The 20,414-nt window shown below is 34.4% G+C and overlaps 1 protein-coding gene across 1 annotated transcript in view; it reads left to right on the top strand.

Moving 5' to 3' along the window:
- The window catches only part of MBD5 (methyl-CpG binding domain protein 5), a 128,375-nt gene that overhangs the window by 54,003 nt on the left and 53,958 nt on the right, over positions 1-20,414 (top strand). Inside the window, exons 2-5 of the mRNA XM_044669887.1 lie at positions 14,473-14,581; positions 14,995-15,129; positions 18,583-18,685; positions 19,620-19,800. Of these exons, the coding sequence (XP_044525822.1) occupies positions 15,017-15,129; positions 18,583-18,685; positions 19,620-19,800 (397 nt within the window). The 5' untranslated portion in view covers positions 14,473-14,581; positions 14,995-15,016. The remainder of the gene's footprint in view (positions 1-14,472; positions 14,582-14,994; positions 15,130-18,582; positions 18,686-19,619; positions 19,801-20,414) is intronic.

Here is a 20,414-nt window from a genome sequence, read left to right as displayed (position 1 = left end):
AAATAGAATTATTGCCTTATTATTCCTAAAAGCTATGTCTCAACCCAGTATTGTACTTTTTGACTCATATTTCATTTTCAGCCCACTAAGTTTTTTTTAGCTTTATTTTCAGTTTTGAATTCTCTCTCTCCAGCCTCCTCCACTCATTGAGAAAACAAGAATAACAAAACCCATTACAAATATTTGTAGTCAATTAAAAGTTCCCACATTAGCCATCATATACATACTAGTACAGTGATGGTCAAACTACAGCCCACGGGCCAGATGCTGCCCCCTGAAACATTCTATCTGGCTGTGTGACATTATTCCTAATCTGATGAATACAATGAGTAGGATACAATACAATGAAACTTTGAAAGAGTTGCCTTAGAAGCAGACTGACAGATGAGCATTTCCTTTCCTTTGGCCCCCTCTTTAAAGAGTTTACCCATCACTGCACTAGTGTGTACATATATATAATATACACACATATTTCTAGCTGGAGGTAGATAGCATGCTTCATCATGAATCCTTGGGTCCTCTTGAATTATGGCCGGTCATTAATATTGATCAAAGTTCCTAAGTCTAAGAATTGTTCATTTTTACAAATTGTTGTTAATATAAAGTCTTCATTTGGTTCTGCTTTGTAATAGGGAAATAGACTTTAAATCTGCTTTCCTACTCTTAAAGTCTATTTCCCTATTACAGCTTATCTCACTTTCTTTAAGTTCATTCAAATCTTCTGGGTGTTTCTGAAACCATCCCCTTCATCATTTCTTATAGCATAATAGTATTCCATCATATTCATATACCATGACTTATTCAGCCATTCACCAATTGATAGTTATACTCTCAGTTTACCATGTCTTTGCTGCCATGAAAAGAGATACTATCAATACACAAAACTGGGAAAGGGAATAAAAATTTATATAGCACCTACTATGTACAAATATTATCTTATTTTATTGTCACAAAAACCCCATGATATTAGTGCTATTATCCCCATTTTATATTTGAAGAAACTGAGGCATATAAGTTAAGCAACTTGTCCAAGATCATCCAGCTAGAGTGGCTTAGGACAGATTTAAACTTAGGCCTTCCTGAACTAGCACTCTATTCACCACACCACTATATGGATCCCTTTAATTCTGACATTAAATATTTGTTAAGTGCCTACTATGCGCCAGACATTGGGTCAAGCACTGGGCATACAAAGATAATCTCTGTCTTCAAGGAGACACGTTAAAGTGGGATTGAAAATGATGAGATGTCTGCCCTTGGCCTCTCTCCTTAAATAGAGAATCTGGAAGGAGGTCTCCTATGGATATGGAAACCCATAAGCAGGCAGTACTGAGGAAGTATGAGTTTTAGAGTTGAAGTAATCTTGCAATAAATTGCTAGAGGCAATGTTGATGTCCAGGAGAGCAGCCAGAAAGGAAATGATAAGATGGTTGCTCTGCCCCACTCAGTGGAAGATATAGGAGGAGCTCTTCTCTAAGAATCTACCTTCTACCCTGTATATCTGTACATTATGTGCATAATCTGTTCTACTGACCAACTTCACTATTTCTTACTTAGTGCTAAATTATTTTGATGGTTTTGGCTTTTATAGTGCAATTTGAGATCTGTTACTGCTAGGCCTTTGTCTTTTCCATAATTCCCTTGATATTCTTCACCTTTTTTTCTTCCAGGTAAATTGTTATTACTTTTTTCTATTCCTCTAAAATAAATCTTTGGTAGTTTGGTGTAGGACTCAATGAGTAAATTAATTTAAGTTGTATTGTCATTTTTATTACTTTGACTTCTGCTCATGAACAGTTAATATTTTTCTATTTAAATTTATTTTTATTTTTGTTAATATAGTTTCTAAATTAGCCTTGGCAGGTAGATTCCTATTTATTTTTGTGCTTTCTGTTGTTATTTTAAGAAGAATTTCTCTGTCTCTTCCTGATGGATTTTGTTGGTAGGATACATAAATACTAATGAGTTGTATGTGTTCATTTTATATCATACTACTTTACTGAAATTAATTATTTGAATTAGTTTTTTAGTTGGCTTTCTAGGTTCTCTTAGTAATGATCTTCTGCAAAAAGAAATAATTTTGTTTCCTCTTAGTCTATGCTTATTCCTTCCATTTCTTTTTCTTGACTTACTGAAATAGCTAGCATTTTTAACCTTATATTGAAGCTTAAGAGTGTTAATGAAAATTCTTGCTTTGCCCCTGATCTTACTGGAAAAGCCTCTAGATTATCCTTGTTGCATATAAGTATTACATTATTAAATCATTAATGTTGTTATAACTTTATAGATAATGCCTATTCTTGGGTTTAAGTAGCTATTAGCTAGAGCCCAAGTCTATAACCCCCTTCTTTCCACCATCTCTAGATATATATTCCCTCCTCAATCCAACCTGCATTTGTGACCTGGAATTGAGTAGTGAGCAATAGTTGCCCAGATGCACCCATTTCTGCTTTCTGCTCAAGCTCAAGGATCCCCTTGGATCCTTTTCAGTCTCAGTGCTTCCTTCTGTAGGGCCCAGTTTTACTCTTTTAGTTCCTGAGCATTAGAATGTTCTGCACACAAGACATTTCATGACTAGACCCCAAATATAGTATATGCAAACCTCTCTGTCTGTTTCCCTACGCCACTTTGGCCTAAATGATTCACTGTGCCTTTTTTTTTTTCATTTCCTGATCAGAATTCAGTTCAGTTCAGGATAATCTTCCCTGTATCTTTTTGACAGGGGTTTGATTGCAGAGTTAGGCTATACTTTTTTTTTTTCCCCCTTACCTTTTGTCTTAGAATCAAAAGCAGAAGTGCAGTAAGGGCTAGACAATGGGGGCTATGTGACTTGTCCAGGAAGTGTCTGAGGTCAAATTTGAACCCAGGACCTCCCATTTCCAGGTCAGGCTTTCTGTCCACTGAGCCATGTAGCTGCATCCCCTAAGCTATACTTCTTACTGCTACTTTACCTTGCTGATCACACCCCTAAAAAGTCAATCCCCATATCTTTTTCAGATATAATGCTATCTAACTATACCTCCCCATCTTGTACTTTTTGAAGTGATATTTATGTGATATTCTAATTAGGATAACTCCTAAGTTAGTGTGATGCAGCTACTCCTTAAAGACAAAGAATTAGATGAGATGGCATCAAATTTTAGGCTGTCCCTCCTGAAAACTGTTAAAATAATCACCTAGACATGAATGATCATAGAACTAATGGTATTCTTTTATACTCTGTCTGGTATTATAGAGAGGTAATATGGGACTCTCAAAATCAAGGTGCTTTAGTGTATCCTGTCAAATCTGAAGACAGAAAACTTGAAAAATATGAGGTTGTTGAAAATCTTTACTTAATTCAAACTTCAAAAATTCTAGTAACACTGAAGCAGATGACAAAAACTGTTAATGTCTCAAATGATTTAGAAAAAAAGAGATGGGTACACAAAACCATTTATAGTTTACTGCCATGAATCTAACTTGCAAACCAATTATATCTAAGAAAATAGTTCCCCAAAGCTGACATTTATTTTGATCATCGTGAGCAAACTAATTCTTCCCAATATATTAATCAGAAAAACCTGTAAGCATTTTGGGAACTTCACTCACACACACACACACATACACACACAGAGTAAGTTTTTGGAGCTATCACATATGGAGGATCTAATGAGATAATATTTGTAAAAAATGAATAGTGCAGGGGGCAGCTGGGTAGCTCAGTGGATTCAGAGCCAGGCCTAGAGACAGGAGATCCTAGGTTCAAATCTGGCCTCAGACACTTCCCAGCTGTGTGACCCTGGGCAAGTCACTTGATCCCCATTGCCCACCCTTACCACTCTTCCACCAAGGAGCCAATACACAGAAGTTAAGGGTTTAAAAAAACAAAAAAATAATAAAGTAAAAAAAAAAATGAATAGTGCAGCCTCTGACCCATAGTAAGCACTATGTAAATGCTTACTACCTTCTCCCATCAAGAAATACTCTTCCTAAGAACAAGGCATCTTTGTCAACTTGCCACCATTCAAACAGTGAATTAAAAAATTTCTGAAGGTCTATAGCAAGGCATTGATAGATTGCATTGTATCTAACTTGTTCACTTAACAGAAAGTATAAACTCCATTATCAATCAGTTAAAAGAAACAAAAAGGAAATGTAGAATGGAATCTGAAAAACAAAATTGTATCCAAATTTTAAAATATCATAGTATCTCAAAGCATCTGGAAAACAAATGTTTAAAAGGATGTAGAGGCAAAGTAGCCCTAAGAACAAAAAAGACATTCCCCACCAATTTATCCTCTGAAGAAACCAAAGAAAAGAGAACTCCCAAAGAAGGAAGGATAGTTATGAGAAGTACAATAAAACAAAAATGAAAATTGGATTGAATACAAACCAAAGGTTTTTGTATTGTTCATTTAATAAGCGACAAAATAGTTGAGAGGTGAATGAAACTCTAGAAAATAACAGGATTGGATAAGGTCCACATATATTGCCTCAGATATATTTCATAATGGCACTTGAATTGCTGGCAAAGATTCATCTTAAATGCAGTTATTTTTTTGTTGTCACAAAAACCTAGGGAGAAAGGTATACAGGAAAAGAGAAATATCTGCATTGTCAAAACCTACAGAAAGGATGTGGATTGACAAAAGGCCATTCGATATGACAATTAAAATTGGTAACTCTGGAGAGAATTCTTTCCCTTGCGTTATAAGTTCAAAACTCTTATTGTGAAAATTAAGAAGAGAGAGGAAGGGGGCAGCTGAGTGGCTCAGTGGATTGAGAACCAGGCCCAGAGACAGGAGGTCTTGGGTTCAAATCTGGCCTCAGACACTGTGATAATTACATTAAGTCTACACTGCCCATCTTTAGATTTAATCACCAAAGGTGAGATCACCTCCAAATTCTGGAAGGTCCTAACCCATGTGTGCTAGAGTGAGTGACAAATCAGAATCGACTGACTGCCCCCTAGGCAGTACTATGAAAAGCGTCTATTGTGATTGGACAGGCAGGCTAGGGGAAGGCACAGGAAGTGACACATAAGTGACCCCTTTAAAAAGAGGGAGCTGAGTGAGTGAGAGGGCTTCTGGTGAAGAGGGCAAATGGTGAAGGAGGTCTTCTAGCTCTTCTGGTCCTTGGAAGTTGTGAGTTTATAGACTGACTAAATCTTCCTGAACTTCTTCTTAAGGAACTTCCTTACTAGACTCTGTGAATGAAGCAAAGCTTCATTCACCTCCTGGCCTCTGGCCCTCTGACTCTCAGCTGAGGGTTAATTAGATCTACCTGGATTAATTAGAGGATCTTAGCAATTTGCCTACTGTGTTAGATTCTTATTTCCTTATTTCTCTCTCTCTTCTTAATTGTAAATAAACTTTCATAAAAGTCCATTTTGACTTGAGGTTATTCCTAAATTGGAGAAATTTCCTCTGGCGACCACCTTTTAATATATTGAACCCCAAAACCCCTTTTTCCCCCTTACAACACTTCCTAGCTATGTGATCATGGGCAAGTCACTTACCCCCCATCACCTAGCCCTTACAACACTCTTCTGCCTTGGAACCAATGATTCCAAGGCAGAAGGTAAGGGCTTTAAAAAAAAAACTAACCCAAAAAAAAATCAACAAGAAGTGAGAGGAAAAGATGAAGCACTTCTCAAGTATTTAGCCAAAAGGGAAGATAAAATAGGATAATAATGAAAAAGAGATGGATCAAGGCTTTTTAGAAAAGGGGAGACATATGTTCATATTTGTAGGCAGCAAGAAAGCAGCCAATAGACAGGGGAGATTGAAGATTAAGGAAAGAGTTTAACTTACAGAAGGAGCAATCTATTGATAAGGATAGGATGAAATGGTATCACTTGAACACATGAAAGAATTTGCCTTGGTAAGGATGAAACTCTTTATATGAGAGAGTGTTGAAGGAGAAGATAGCAAGGAAAAGCATCTGAGTTATGTAATATTAGGAGATAAGAGGGAGTTCTATGTGGATGGCTTTTTTTTTTCCTTTTTAACTGAAATATAAGGCAAGGTCCTCCGGCAGTTGATGTTGAAGGGCAGACAGTGCTGATTGGTGTGAGGCAAGCTAGAGAGTGAGCTGGTCATGAAGAATAAGCAATAAGGTTGGGCCTTCTCACAATACTGAAATTCTAGGCAAGGACTCAACAATCATTTAGATGGCCTTAGAGTGGAGTCTTCCATGGGCTCAGAAAAGGGATCTAGGTGGAAAGCTAGAAAGATGTTAGAATCAATGGGATTGGTTGGCATGGGAGTAAGGCACCTGCTGTGAAATTGAAGCAGTATGTTGGAAAGGCTTAAGAAATGACTTGTTCAGGCAAGGACTCTTTTCTCCATAACAGCATGGAGTTATAGCAGTGTAGCAGAGGAAAATGCTGATCAAACAAGGACCTTACTCCTGGAGCAAAAGCAGTATATAATTTTGAAAAACTTAAGAACTATGATCAGTGCAATAATCAACCATGATCTCAGAGTTGTGAGGATGGAGAATGCTACCCTTATGATTGGCCTTCTGTCTCAAATCTCAGCTCACTCCAGTACATTCTCTGCTCATGTGGCCACATCACTCTCCAGTTATCCTAATAATTAGGCTTTTTCTTTATAACTTATTTAAAATATCACTACTTTGAAAAATTGGTTTCTAGGTTTTGAAGAATTTCAGCAAAACTAATTGTAAAAATAAACTTTGTTATATTACTTAAAATCCAAATACAATGTTTGTTTAATTATTTTATGGTTATATTTCCTTGCTCTAATTTTATTTTATTCCTCTAACTAGTAAATAATCAAAGCTATTTAATAAATAAAATTTCTCAGATATTTCACCAGTAAGGTATGAAATTAACATTATTCCTTTTGCTAACCCATCTACTGAATTTTTTTCTAACTAGATTAGCACCATTCAGAAATCAATACCTGAATAAAGAACCAGAGAATAAAGTCCTGAGTCTTAAATATCTTTCATCTTATTTGCTTTAATAACCTCTCTTCCCTTTAATAACCTTTATTCTCTTTTATTTATTTTATTTGTATATGTATATATTCCCTTATAGTCATTAGCAATAAATCATATACTTTAATTTCACAGGTATATAGAATTTTTATGCTTGTATTTCTTGCCAAGAGATCAAAGTAATTAGGCGTTTTCAAATGCTGACAATTATAATCAAGGTATAGATTCTAACTTTAACTTAAACAAGCCCCTCAGCAATTCATATGAAAATGGAGGCGACAGGAGGTACCCCTCAAATCCAGCCTCAGACACTTACCTATCTCATTTTTCTGTTTGTCTCATTTTCTTCATTTATAAAATAAGGATGATAACAGCCCCTAACCCTCAGGGTCATTATCAAATGAGATAATATTTATAAAGTGATTAGTATACTTCCTGGCACATGTTGGCACTTTATAAATACTAGCTATTATTATTCGTTTTTGCTTATTCAAGTATTTATGATGCAGTTTGTAAATTGTACAGGCTATTTGATTTCCATTTTCTTTCTTACTTTGTGATGACTTTACTATCTATTCATTCCTCAGCCAGAAAATGTACAGGAAAAGTAAAAGGAGGAAAAAAAAACAGATGAGTCACTTCTGTCACATTTTAGTAGCTCTAAAAGGAAGAGATTTCCTGGCAAAGGTAGTTAAAATTAATGATGAAAATGTTTCCAAGTTAACTCAAAGTTAGCTGTAATATTTGCATCAACTCCTGTGTACAAGTTTAACTATTTGTATCAGTACAAAATCCTGAAATTTACTTTTTATAATGTTACAAAAGAATAATTAGCAAATATATTGAATCTTTGCATGTCTACATTCAAGGCCCTTTTTTTTTTCTATTGAACTCTTGACCTCAAAAAGACTCAAAAAGACATTGGCAAGACAAAGCAAATAGGATATAATGTAAAAATAATTTTTTAAAAGTTGCAGACCCCAGCCCCATCCCCTTGTATTCCAGGATGTATTTATATCAGTTTTATCATCTTTCATTCTCTCAATCAAAAATGGTTCTTTGCATATAGAAGTTCATATACATTTTCATTTATATTATTATAATGGTGCATATTGTTCACTAGGTTTTGCTTTATCCATTCTATATCCTTTCTAATAAGCCTTTCTATGTATTTAGTAAGTCATCTTTTAGTATTCAGGGTGTGCATTTTGAAGTGGACCTAAGCCGTGGGGGGCTCCATCTCCCTGGACTCTACTGTGACTTCCTGTGACACATTCCACTTCCTTTGTGAGAGCTGTCAGAGGGAGAATAAAAGAGGAGAGAAGCATGGGTTTTGGCGCCTTTTTCCCCTAACCTAGGTGGGGAGCTTAACTTCCTGCCTAGTTGCTGAAGATCTAACTTTTCTGTGACTTTCCTAAACTTTCCCTTCCTAACCCTAAATAAACCTACCCAACTTTCCCTGGAGTCTAGCATGATTTAATCAGCTCCCTAGGCTACCTACAAAAAACCCTGGTCAATTTCCCTACAGAGGAGGGGGACCTCAGGCTACCTTCCTTCCCTTCCTTTCCCTTCCTTTTTCCTCCTTTTTTCACTACATCATTTTGGCTTCTTAATATGTATTAATAGTCAATTGCATATGTACCATAATTTGTTAAATCACCCTAATGATGAATGCACTATTTCTACTTTGTTATCCCTACTAGAAAAAGTGTTGCTATGGGATTTTTCTGTCTTTAACCATTAAAGAAGTGAGGTGACTGGCTCAGAGAGGTTCAATAGTTAAAAAATTTTGTTCACATAATTCCAAATGGTTTTCTAAAAGAGTTTAACTAATACATAACTCCACAAACACTGCATCGTTATGCCTTCACATCATTTTATCATTAGACCACAGTCTCTTCAGTAATATTTATTTCAACCTTTTGTCATTTTAGGCCAGTTTAATGCATGTGGAACAATATTAATTTTGTTTGAAGTTAGTTTTCTTATTAGACAAGAGTTTTCATTTCTCTTCTTTGGAGCATTTTTCCACAGTTATTGGTAGTTTGGATACTTTGTGTCTCAAATGCCCCATGTCCAAAACAGAACTCATTACCTTTACCTCCCAAAACTTATCATCTTATTTTCCTGTATCTTTTGAGGAGCATCATCATGCCTTTATTTACCCCAGATCACAACCTCAGTTATCCTCATCTCCCTTTCTATTGCCCCTCACATCTAATCAGTTAAACCTTATCAATTTTGTTTTCATTGTATATTTCCCTTTGTTCCTCTTTTCCTTACTCACACAGCCTCAAGGCATTCTGGTTCAGATCATCATTACTTCTTGCCTAGACTACGGCAGGAGTTTCCAAATTGGATCTCCAGCCTCTAATCTCTCTACTCTCTATCAGTTCTCCATATAGCTACCAATGTGGTATTCCTGACCTCCTTACTCCCTTTCTAAAGGAATTCCAGTGGCTCCCATTTGTCTCTAGACTAAAATACAAACTCCCTATTTGGTATTTTGAATCTTTCCTTCACAATCTGATTCCTACCTATGTTTCTAGACTTATTGCATATTACTCTTTTCTAGTCAAACATTCCATCTCATGTTTTTGTGTCTTTGTGCAGGCTGTACTCCCATGCTCGGAATAAACTCCCTCCTAATCTCTGCCTCATTGAATCTCTAACTTCTTTCAAGGTTCATTTCAAGTGCTTTCCCCTACAGAAAGTTCATCCTAAACCTACCTGGGCTCCAGAACTTCATTTGTACCATTTCTTTTGCTTTTTATGCATTAAAGCATAATGCTTAAAGCTCAAGCAACTCTGTAAGATACTTAAGTTGCAGAAACGGCACCAACCTCCACTGATAAAGGGAGTTTTCCTCAATAGGAGTTCCCTAGACCATTCAGGTCATACAGTCAATATGTATAAGAAACCAGTCTTCTTCCTAGGTCTCCCTGATTTCAAGGCTAGTGCTCTGTCCACTATTCCATGCTGCTTCTCTATTTGTATTTTCAATAAATGTAAGGCATTTGTACATCTTTGTACATGTTCTTTTTCTTTTGGAGAACACAGATTGTTTCATCTCTGTGTCTGTATCCCTAGGCCCTGACTCATAGTATATGCTTAAATGCATACTTTTTCCAATTGAAATCTTCCCTTGAAAACTATTTGTATATCTGCTGGAGACTGACTCTTCCTTTGAATCACTTCTGCATACGTCATTAATATCACACTAATCACAGAGCTGCTTATTACAAACTTTCTTCCCATTCAATATCTTTTCTTCTTATTCCAGTTACATTGATTTTCCATAATTTTGTTGCTTTTATATTTTAAATATCTAGTTTATTTTTAATGATTACCACTTGTTTGCCTATTAATTCTTCCTCTAACCATAATTATAAAAGACACCTCTTTCTGTCCTCTTGAATTACTTTAGATGTGATTTTTAAAAATCACAAAAACAGGGGGCAGCTGGGTGGCTCAGTGGATTGAGAGCCAGGCCTAGAGACGGGAGGTCCTAGGTTCAAATCTGGCCTCAGACACTTCCCAGCTGTGTGACCTTGGGCAAGTCACTTGGCCCCCATTGCCTACCCTTACCAACTCTTCCACCTATAAGTCAATACATAGAAGTTAAGGGTTTAAAATAAAAATAAATAAATAAATAAATGAAAAAAAAAATCACAAAAACATTTAGATAGCTTATCTGTTTAGAACTCATTGTGGTATTTGATGAACACTGCTTTTCTAAACCTATCTTCTTCCAAACTACTTTTCACATTTCCCACCAATTCTTTTAAAATTTGCAATTTTTCCCCCAACGGTATGTGTTTAGAGTTTAGCTGAAAGTAGGCTTTCTGGGGCTTTGTTTTAGCTCTTCTACGTGGTATTTTCCACCAACATGTTTATTTTTAACTAGTATCAAATAGTTTTGCTAATTACTATTATGTGATATAGTTTGAAATTTAATATAATTTAAGATATGATTATGCTTGACCCTCTTCATTCTTACCTTTTTTCTTTTATTTTCTTTGGGATTTTATACCTTTTAATGTTCCAGTATATTTTATGTATTCTGTTTGGAATGGAATCTCACTTTAACCTGTTTGCTCTAGCCTCTGAAGTCAGCTTTCTAACCACTATGTTATATGGGCTGGCTCTTTTAGGATAACTGATAATTCTGACTAAGAAGAAATAATAGTTTCCCCATTTGCATGTGAAGCCATAGCTTACTTTAAAAATTCCATAGAATCCTTAAAAATCTGAAATGGGTTTACCAAAGCAGTAAGATTCCAAATGAATCTCCATAGCCAGGAGCAAACAATATATAATATATAACAATATAATTCCATTCAAAATAACAGTATAAAAATAACTTCCATTTTATTTCTTCCTTTAATTTTTTTTTATATGCACATTATGCAGGATGTCAATATTTAGTCTTCCATTTAGGAATGTTTCTTTTGTTTATATTTACTCTGTTATTTAGCATTTTTGTTATTATAGTCAATAAGGATAGGTCTAATATTTATTATCTTTTTACAAAGTACATGATCATTTTGTTTAAAGCTGCCATATATAAGTTTCTTCTTTAATACTGTCATGTACGGGGGCAGCTGGGCAGCTCAATGGATTGAGAGCCAGAGCTAGAGATGGGAGGTCCTAGGTTCAAATCTGGCCTCAGACACTTCCCAGCTGTGTGACCCTGGGCAAGTCACTTGACCCCCATTGCCTACCCTTGCCACTCTTCTGCCTTGGAAGGTAAGGTTTTTTGTTTTTTGTTTTTAATTAAAAATTTTTAAAAAACACTGTCATGTAGAAATATTCTTATCTTTCAAATGTAATTTTTCCAAACATCTTTTGAACTATTTGGGTTTTTTTTTTCCCTAATTCATCTTTGTTAGAGTTTTGTCTTGCTCTGGAAGAGGACTACTAAATCCTTCTAATTGTTGATTTGCTTTCAGTACCTTTTTGCAGTTTAGCTACCTTTGCTCTGAGAGCTTTATTTCTATACATTAAATAATCGGATTTGTTTTCTTATCTTATGATCTCTTTAAACACAATTAATTGATCCATTTAAGGCTATAGTTGTTAAGTTTATATTTTCTTCCTTTTAATTCTTTTCTTTTTAACTTTTCAACTTTTAATTAAGCATTTGATCACTGCTGTTTGTTTTGCTTGTGCCTCTTTGTTCCCAAAATTTTCCCATAAACTCTCTCTTTCTTTCTTCCTCACTTTATCTCACTTAAATACTTCAAATTTGCTTTTGATGTCTTTCTTCCTTTTGTTTCCTTTCCTTCCATTTCCCCCTCCTTTTTCAATCCCTTACTTCTCCAGTGTTTTGACCCAATTCTTCCCCAACCAATATAGAATTTTCCACCCAGTCTCTTAATTTAAATAGCATTTTTGACATTCCTTTCCAAGTAGTATTAATTAACTTTACTCCTTTCTTTTGCCTGGCTGCTCCAGATTAATCTAGTCCTCTCTTCTTTGGGCTTTGTATTTACATGTTCTTTCTTTATTTTTCTCTATATTCATAATACCAGGCAAGGTTTCTAGACAACAGAAGCCTTATTCATTCCTCTAACTCTCCTGTCGATTAATGCAACTATTGATCTCTTCCCAATCTTCTCTTCCTCATTTCCCTTAAAACACCCACATGTACACATCACACGCAGACAGACACACTCTCTGTCTATCTCCTTCCCTCACCCCAGTCCCTGAGGAACTTCAGTCCCAGAAATATTAATCCATGATGGAGGTGGTAAAAGTTGCTCCACATCTTGTGTCAAGTAGTCTGATCCTATATTCAATATCCTTATTTATATTCACCTCCTGCCATTCTAAGACCTGTAGTATTACCTCTGAACTTTTATCTACCACCTTTTTTTCTCTTCCACACTGCATTTCCCTTGTGGCCAAAATCTATTTACCCTAGTGGGAACCTGACACCGAAGTTCTCACTTCCTCTGAATGGAATCCATTATTGGGCTCCATAACACATCCTCCCACATTTCCAGGGAATACTTCCCTCCCCAGATGGAACTGAACTTACTCCCTCTGCCCCCAAATATCTTTTTCCATGCTCCCATTGCTCTCTAGATAGGCCTAAAGACTGAAAAAAAGAAATTCATCCTTTTTTCTCTCTCAAAACCAGGCAAAGAAAGCGGTATAGCTTTGGTTCTCCCGACTCTCATACTTCCAGTAATTGCTAACAAGTTCATTCCATTTCCTGACTCTTTAAATCCCTAACTCTTATCCCCCTAATACCTACCCATGATATTTGGAACCTAAGATTCTTTTCTTGGCTATTCTTCCTTTACTCTATCACTGGCCTTTAACTAATGTGAAACTTTTAAAAAACAAAAACAAGTAGCCTTGTCTTGCCATAAAAACATGTGAGTTTTTTAATTGCTTATTATGTTATGTTTTCGTGTCAAATGCTAAGCTTACCTCTATTTTCTTTACTGTAAATAAAATGTCTCCCTTTTTCTGAATGTTTTGTTGACAACTAGGCTTACCTTTTTGATATGTTATTTTGTAGGGCAAACTGATCTTCTTAGCTTTTCTATTCAAATTATACTTTTTTATTTAATTTCACAGAAATAAAAAGTAATCTTGGGAGTCTTTTGACTGATTTTCCTTGGTTGATGAAGGTTTTTCTTCTCTTGGTCTCCTGAAGTTTTTGTTCTTTATCATTCAAATTCTAAAGTTTGACTATTGTGTTTCTTGAAGTTAAATTTGTTTCTATCAGGAACCTGTGAATTCTATCTATACTTTGTATTCGGTTTCTAAGATTTCTGGGCAGTTTTCATCTATTATTTCCTAAAAAATGACATACAGTTTAAGTGCTTTCTCTTCTATCCAACCTTCCTTGATCTATCTCCAGCTACGTGATCTCTCTTTTCTCAAAAATTTTTATACTATATTGCCTGTATCTCTCCTCTGCCATTGTCATATTCTGCTTTTTTTGTCACAGTTGTGTACATGACATATGTCTTTCCTATTAAGTTCCTTAAAGAACACAGACTTTCATTTTTCATCTTAATATCCCCATTAACCATCAACATCTCACTCATTGAAACACTTGATAAACATTTGTTGTATTAAATTAAACTATAATATTCTGTCATTTGTTATCACCATTGTTGTTTTTTTCCATGATGATAGTGTAGTGAGATTAATTAGGTGAATTCTCCAGTTGACAGATCTTGGACTCAGTCTTAAAGGAAATGCTAGTCTCATGCTGATGAAAAGTAAGAAAGAGACCATATTCCACAAATGCAGCTATGTAAACACAAACATGGATAATTGAAATGTTGTATGTGTAAGACAACCTCTTATATAAGTTTAACGGGAGTGAATTGACCAAATTGGGGAGTAAAAGGAGATAAAACTGAATTAGAGATTCTTTTTTTTAAATGTAGGAAGAAGCATGGTAAAAATGAATGGTTCATTTAACAGCAGTTCTATTTTAGAATTCACACAGTTATTCCTTACCAAAAAATAGAATTTTCATACTTATATATGTTTCAGGTTACATTATTGGCATTGTGAAGACATGAAAGAATCAGAAGAAAGAATCTACAACACATTGAATATAGAAAAGAAGATAAAGTTGAAAAAATGTGGCATATAAAGTGGGGTAATACCAGGAAATATTAACTAGTTGGTAATTGTCAAAGTAAGACTTTTTTCAACAAATAAAGAACTTATTAGGCTTCAAGTTTTGAGACATGCTATTGAATTAGAAACTTTACTTCCCTCCAATCCTTTTGAAGAAATATGATTTTCTTAATTTGGAAACACTCATTTTTATACATGTAGTCTGTCCGTAGGAATATATACATGGGAAGTTTTAAAGTCAGCTATTTAATGTAGATTATAAAGATCAACTGATTTAACAATGGCAGATTTCAAGGACTTGGTTCCAAACTGAGCTAAAGCTTCCCAATGCACTTTGTACAGACTGCAAAAAACTGTACTGAATTGGCCTATTCTTGAAGGTCATGATGCCATGTAATATAAGGATATCATCTTACTGTTGATATCTCTGAGGAGTCCCAAGCAGACACGGAAAATGAATGGAGGAAAGGAGTGTGATGGAGGGGACAAGGATGGAGGCCTGCCAGCAGTACAAGTTCCTGTGGGCTGGCAACGTCGGGTGGATCAGAATGGAGTGCTTTACATTAGGTGAGCTTGGTTCTAATAACTGTTTCCTCCTTGCTGCTTTGCCTAGTTTGAAAGAAACTTGTTAATTTTATGAACATTTGAGCAAAATTATCATTACTTGCAAAATTTCAATCTAATCTGAACAAATTATCATCCAAACAATTCACGTTTAAATGTCTACTATATCCCACCTACTTTGCTAGGTGCTTACAACATACAAATTAGATTTTCTCTTCTAAAATATATTTGAATACTTTGATTTCATTTCATAGATCCAGAACTAGAAGGAACCTCCAAAACCAACAAGTACAGCCTCCTCACTTTACAAATGAGGAAGGCAAGCCCCAGGGCACCTAAGACCACACAAGTATTAATGGCCCAAGGTGGAATTTAAACCCATGTCCCAAGACTACAGAACAAGGACTTTTTCTACTATATCCCTGAAGTTTTGTCATTTCATTTTCCTCTGACCATTACTAAATTTGTGCTATTTTTTTTAAGCATATGAACATCAGTGCTACATTTTAGATCATATTTTAGATTATGCCATAGTCATTTGATGACAGTATTACTTCGGTGACTTTTATGTTGTAATATTAAGTATTTTCATTTCCAGTATGTCATATTAATGGTGATACCTCTTAATAATGCCTGAAATTGTCCCAAAATAATTATACCTTCTATAGTTTTCATCAATTCCCTTATATGTAATAATAGGAAAGAGTCATTTTTATGTGATATTTACATTTTTTAAACAAGTAAATATCATCACTGTTTTATTTTAATTTCTTATGCTAGGGGAGTAAGAGATATAACTATGAGATAATTGCAGATTCCCAGTAGTTATTATTATAATCTATTATAATAATAATCTGTCAAATAATTAAGTCACTTTTTTATATCTATAAAAGGATTTTTGAGTATGGACCTGTGGTTTTATCTCTCAACATAAAAGAACCCATCAATGATTCACACACTAGCAATTCATGTGTAACAGTTGTCTGGGGCACTGAGAGATGGAGTGATTTTGTTCACTGTCATAGAGGCAGCACTACAACCCAGGTTTTCCTGATTCTACTTATTTCTCTGCCTTTCATGTTGCCATATATTTTTGTATAATAGATTTTGAACTTTATTTTTGAGAAATTTGTGGTTTTTTTATTCTAAAATATGTAGATCAAGTCATCTTTGCTAATTCTAACAGGGGGATTTCAATTCCTATATTGATGTATTTGGTTGCCTTAATATCTATCAGGCTTTCAACTGTGACTATGGGTCAAATCCTGTTAAAATGTACTTCAAGGAATTTTCTCAATTTAGTTTTCATACTTGAAGTCTTGTAGTTACTTGTTTCTTGAGGTAAATCATCAAGTGGGTGTTGGAAATCTTCATGTCATAGAAAAAATGTATGTCACTGGTATTTTTTGGTAAAAGTATGTAATTTATATTAATTTATAGCATATTCTCATTCTCTTACATGATAGACATGTTGAATAAGCTGGGTAAAGACAAAATATTTAAAATTTTTAATTTACTAAATTTTGCCTACTTATGTTATAAAGCAAAAGTATTTAAATGTGAATTTTCATAATGATAAGATATAGGAAGGACCTCGGTGTTTTTTATTGAAATTTAACTTTTTAAGGGTAATCAATCTACCAGCAGTTGTTTATTAAGTGGCTACTATGTGCTAGAATCTGAAGATACAAATACTAAATGAAACAATCTCTATTTTCAACATTTAATAGTAACCTTTTAAATCTAAATTACTTAGCTTTTTCTCTGGCCTACATAAACATATATGTATGTGTGCTTATATGTGTATATATACATATATGCACACACATAGTAGGTTCATGTCAGGTTTTGATTTTTACCAAGTGATGAAAAATTAAATTTTAACTTTAAAAGGGGTCTATTAGTCATTGCAGTTCATATTTTTTTGAGTCATTGATGGAATTTCATGTGTCAGCTATGATTGTAATAGTTTGATTTTTCTTATTTCAATTCAATAATTGAGTCCTTTTTAAAAAATTAAATTCTGACCATTACCTCTTTGATATAGAAAATAAAAATAAGAGTAACTGAACAAATTTTCCTGGATGGAAAATAAAAGTAGGGGCCTTAAGCCAACATTAACCACTATGATTTTGATGGTTTTAGGCATCTTGCTAAATTGTTATCCTTCAGCAGCTGCTTTTTGTCTACAGTCTAGATGTTTAGATGCCTGGTTTTATTATAATTTATAAGTCATATCTTCCACTCTACTCTGACCTGAGGGTAGCATTGATTTTCTATGTTAAATATTCCACCTGCTTCTGATCTTAGGCTATGTCTGCTACAGGCTTTATAACTATGTTTATATTAATTATTATTACCTCAAGTTAACTAAAGAGCTACAACTGTAGAGGCAAAATTAATTGAGAGGAAGTGTTTCTGAATGACTAGAACAGAGTTCTATGAAATAATTAAGGAATCTTGTTTCTGGTTTTTGTTTTATAGTTATTTTCTTCCCTAATCTAATACTTAACTATAAGATATCAGTGATGCTTCTTCTGCCAAGCTGCTTTAAATTTTTAATGTGAAAAGTTAATAATGAAAAGTTAATAATTTAAGGCAGATCAACCAGAATTTATATCCTTTTTTCCTGTAGAGAAGTCAGTAATGATGTTGCCTTTCTTTGTTACTCATTTGTGATAAATTTACTGTTCACCATGGGCAAGAAGATATTTGATTGTCAATAAGGTTAAGGCCCTTTTAGATTTCACATATAGATAGTTTGTGTGGTGTTAGTTAAATATTTATAGAGTTTGCTTTTTCAGCTTGCAGAAAATCTGGATGCATTTTCATAGATAAAAAGAATATACTACTCCCAAATGAAAGATTAATACTATATGTAAAAGGATGGAGAACTTTACTTTAAAATTCACATGAATTGGAACAGGTAGTTTCTGGGAAGGTATATGTAAAATGGAAGCATAACCTGGTATGATCCATGTAGGATCACTTAATGAAATCTACATTAATCATTGAGTAAAAAGGCTTAAAATGCAAAGTAGTAATTTCCAGTTAATTTCACGATAAATAAAAATCTAAGCTCTTTTTAGGCATCAGAGCTGGATAGGCTTGAATTTGAACAGGCTACCATGCCTTCAGAGGAGTAGAATCGAGGCATTTACAGATTTTGGAGAATACAAAAAGTCCAGTTTAACCTGAACTTACTGTGCTACAAGGGAGGAACTCGTAACTCCACTTTGGCAAAACTGTTTAACTAAGACATATCTTGGTTCAAAATAAAGACCTACAATTTTACAGGCTGTTATTTAGTGACTTCTATAATTCTGACAAAATGAAATGCTTTTCCTTAGCTGGAAACTATTATCCTTGTAAAAGAGAGTATGACTAAAAAGTATACTTTTTCATATATTTATATAGTTTAAATTATTTCCTGATTCTTTTTTAATATCTTTGCAGTCCCAGTGGGTCTTTGTTATCTTGCTTGGAGCAGGTTAAAACCTACCTGCTTACTGATGGAACCTGCAAGTGTGGCTTGGAATGTCCTCTTATTCTTCCCAAGGTAACAATTTTATAGTAGGCTTCTCTTCCCATATATTTTTTCCTTCAGGTCTGATGCTTTATGTTTTTTTTTCTTTCACATAGCATGTCATTTTACACTATTTGTTTAATCACATATATGTTAAATATTTACTTAATAAGGTTTAAATTTTTTCTTATGCATTTCAGAATGCTTAAATGAATATTTGAACTGGTTCTTTTTCTTAAAAGTTTTGTAATCTAATAAAAACTAAAGGATGTTGGTGTATGTACTATTTTAGATATTTCAGTCAGAATGATTATATGCCTTGTTTATTACAGCCATCACTATCCTCAGTTTAGTTTTTATAGCACAACATTTTGTTGCACTCCTTTAACTGTTCAAATATGCTGTGCTATTTTCAGAGATGTTGGTGGCAAATCTAACAGATTTTTGTAAAATCACAGAGCAGAACTGTCTTGTAGCCAGAAGGTGAAACTGTTTTACTAATTGTGCAATGTAAAAAGGAAAAATGATATAGTGTGAATCTACTTAGTAAAATTTACTATAAGGTAAAATGCAGAGCAGCAGTTATAGGTTATCTGTGGTGTTTGGTTTTTTAAGTGTATTATAATTTTAAAATTATATTCTACTGAACTGCTTTCAGGAACCAAAACTGGGAGAGAATCTAAGATATGGCTGCTTTGTTAGGTAGTTATGTGGCAAAGGAAAAAACTCCCAGTTAGCTGGGAATAAAAGTAATGAATTTGCCACAAAAGCTCTGAATTCTGCAGCTGTATTACTAGGGCATTTAAAATTGCTTCTCTAATATTTAAGAATCAAAAAAACTTTTATTCCTATTTTTGTTCTCATGTCCAAACATTTTACTTTCCCAAGGGAGTTAGGAAGAGAGAAAGGGTATCCACAGGGAAAAGTGATGCAACATATATTCTAAATTATTATTTTGTATTTTTAGGTATTTAATTTTGATCCTGGAGCTGCTGTAAAACAGAGAACTGCAGAAGACGTTAAAGCAGACGAAGATGTCACAAAGCTATGCATACATAAAAGGAAAATCATCGCAGTGGCAACACTGCATAAGAGCATGGAAGCCCCTCACCCTTCCCTAGTCCTTACTAGTCCTGGAGGAGGAACAAGTATGTGATATGACTACATGTGGATGAGAGAACTTTTTTTTTCTTATTTAGAGAGAAAATCCATAAAAATAGTTTTGCAGTTCCATTATTTGCTATACTTTTAACATAAAATAATAAATATTTTCCAAAAGCTTTATGTATGTAGATACATGTATACATACACATAAATGTTAAAAATCAAATGTGGACGTATTAAATAGTTAGAAAATAGGCTACTCAGCAGCATCATACCTGACTGAAGAGGAAGTCCTCAAAATGCATATAAATAGTTATCACAAATTAGACTGGTAAGCAGAGAGTTAGACAAGAACCATATCCTCATTCTAAAAGCGATTCTGGGGAGCAGCTAGATGGCTCAGTGGGTTGAGAGCCTGGACATAGAGATGAGAGGTCCTGTGTTCTAATCTTGGCTCTGATACTTCCTAGCTGTGTGATCCTGGGCAAGTAAAGACCCATTCCCTAGGCCTTACCATTCTTCTTCCTTGGAACCAATATACAGTATTGATTCTAAGATAGAAAGTAAGGGTTTTTTTTTTTAAATAAATAAAAATAAAAGTGATTCTAGGCCTAAAAACTTCAACCCTTCTTTCTTGCCACCTCTATCCTATAAAAAC

This window comes from Gracilinanus agilis, chromosome 3 (assembly GCF_016433145.1).
Source record: "Gracilinanus agilis isolate LMUSP501 chromosome 3, AgileGrace, whole genome shotgun sequence".
In the NCBI taxonomy this organism is placed as follows: domain Eukaryota; kingdom Metazoa; phylum Chordata; class Mammalia; order Didelphimorphia; family Didelphidae; genus Gracilinanus; species Gracilinanus agilis.
The sequence above is the reverse complement of the archived record's forward strand: the minus strand, read 5'-3'. Positions and strand labels throughout refer to the sequence as shown.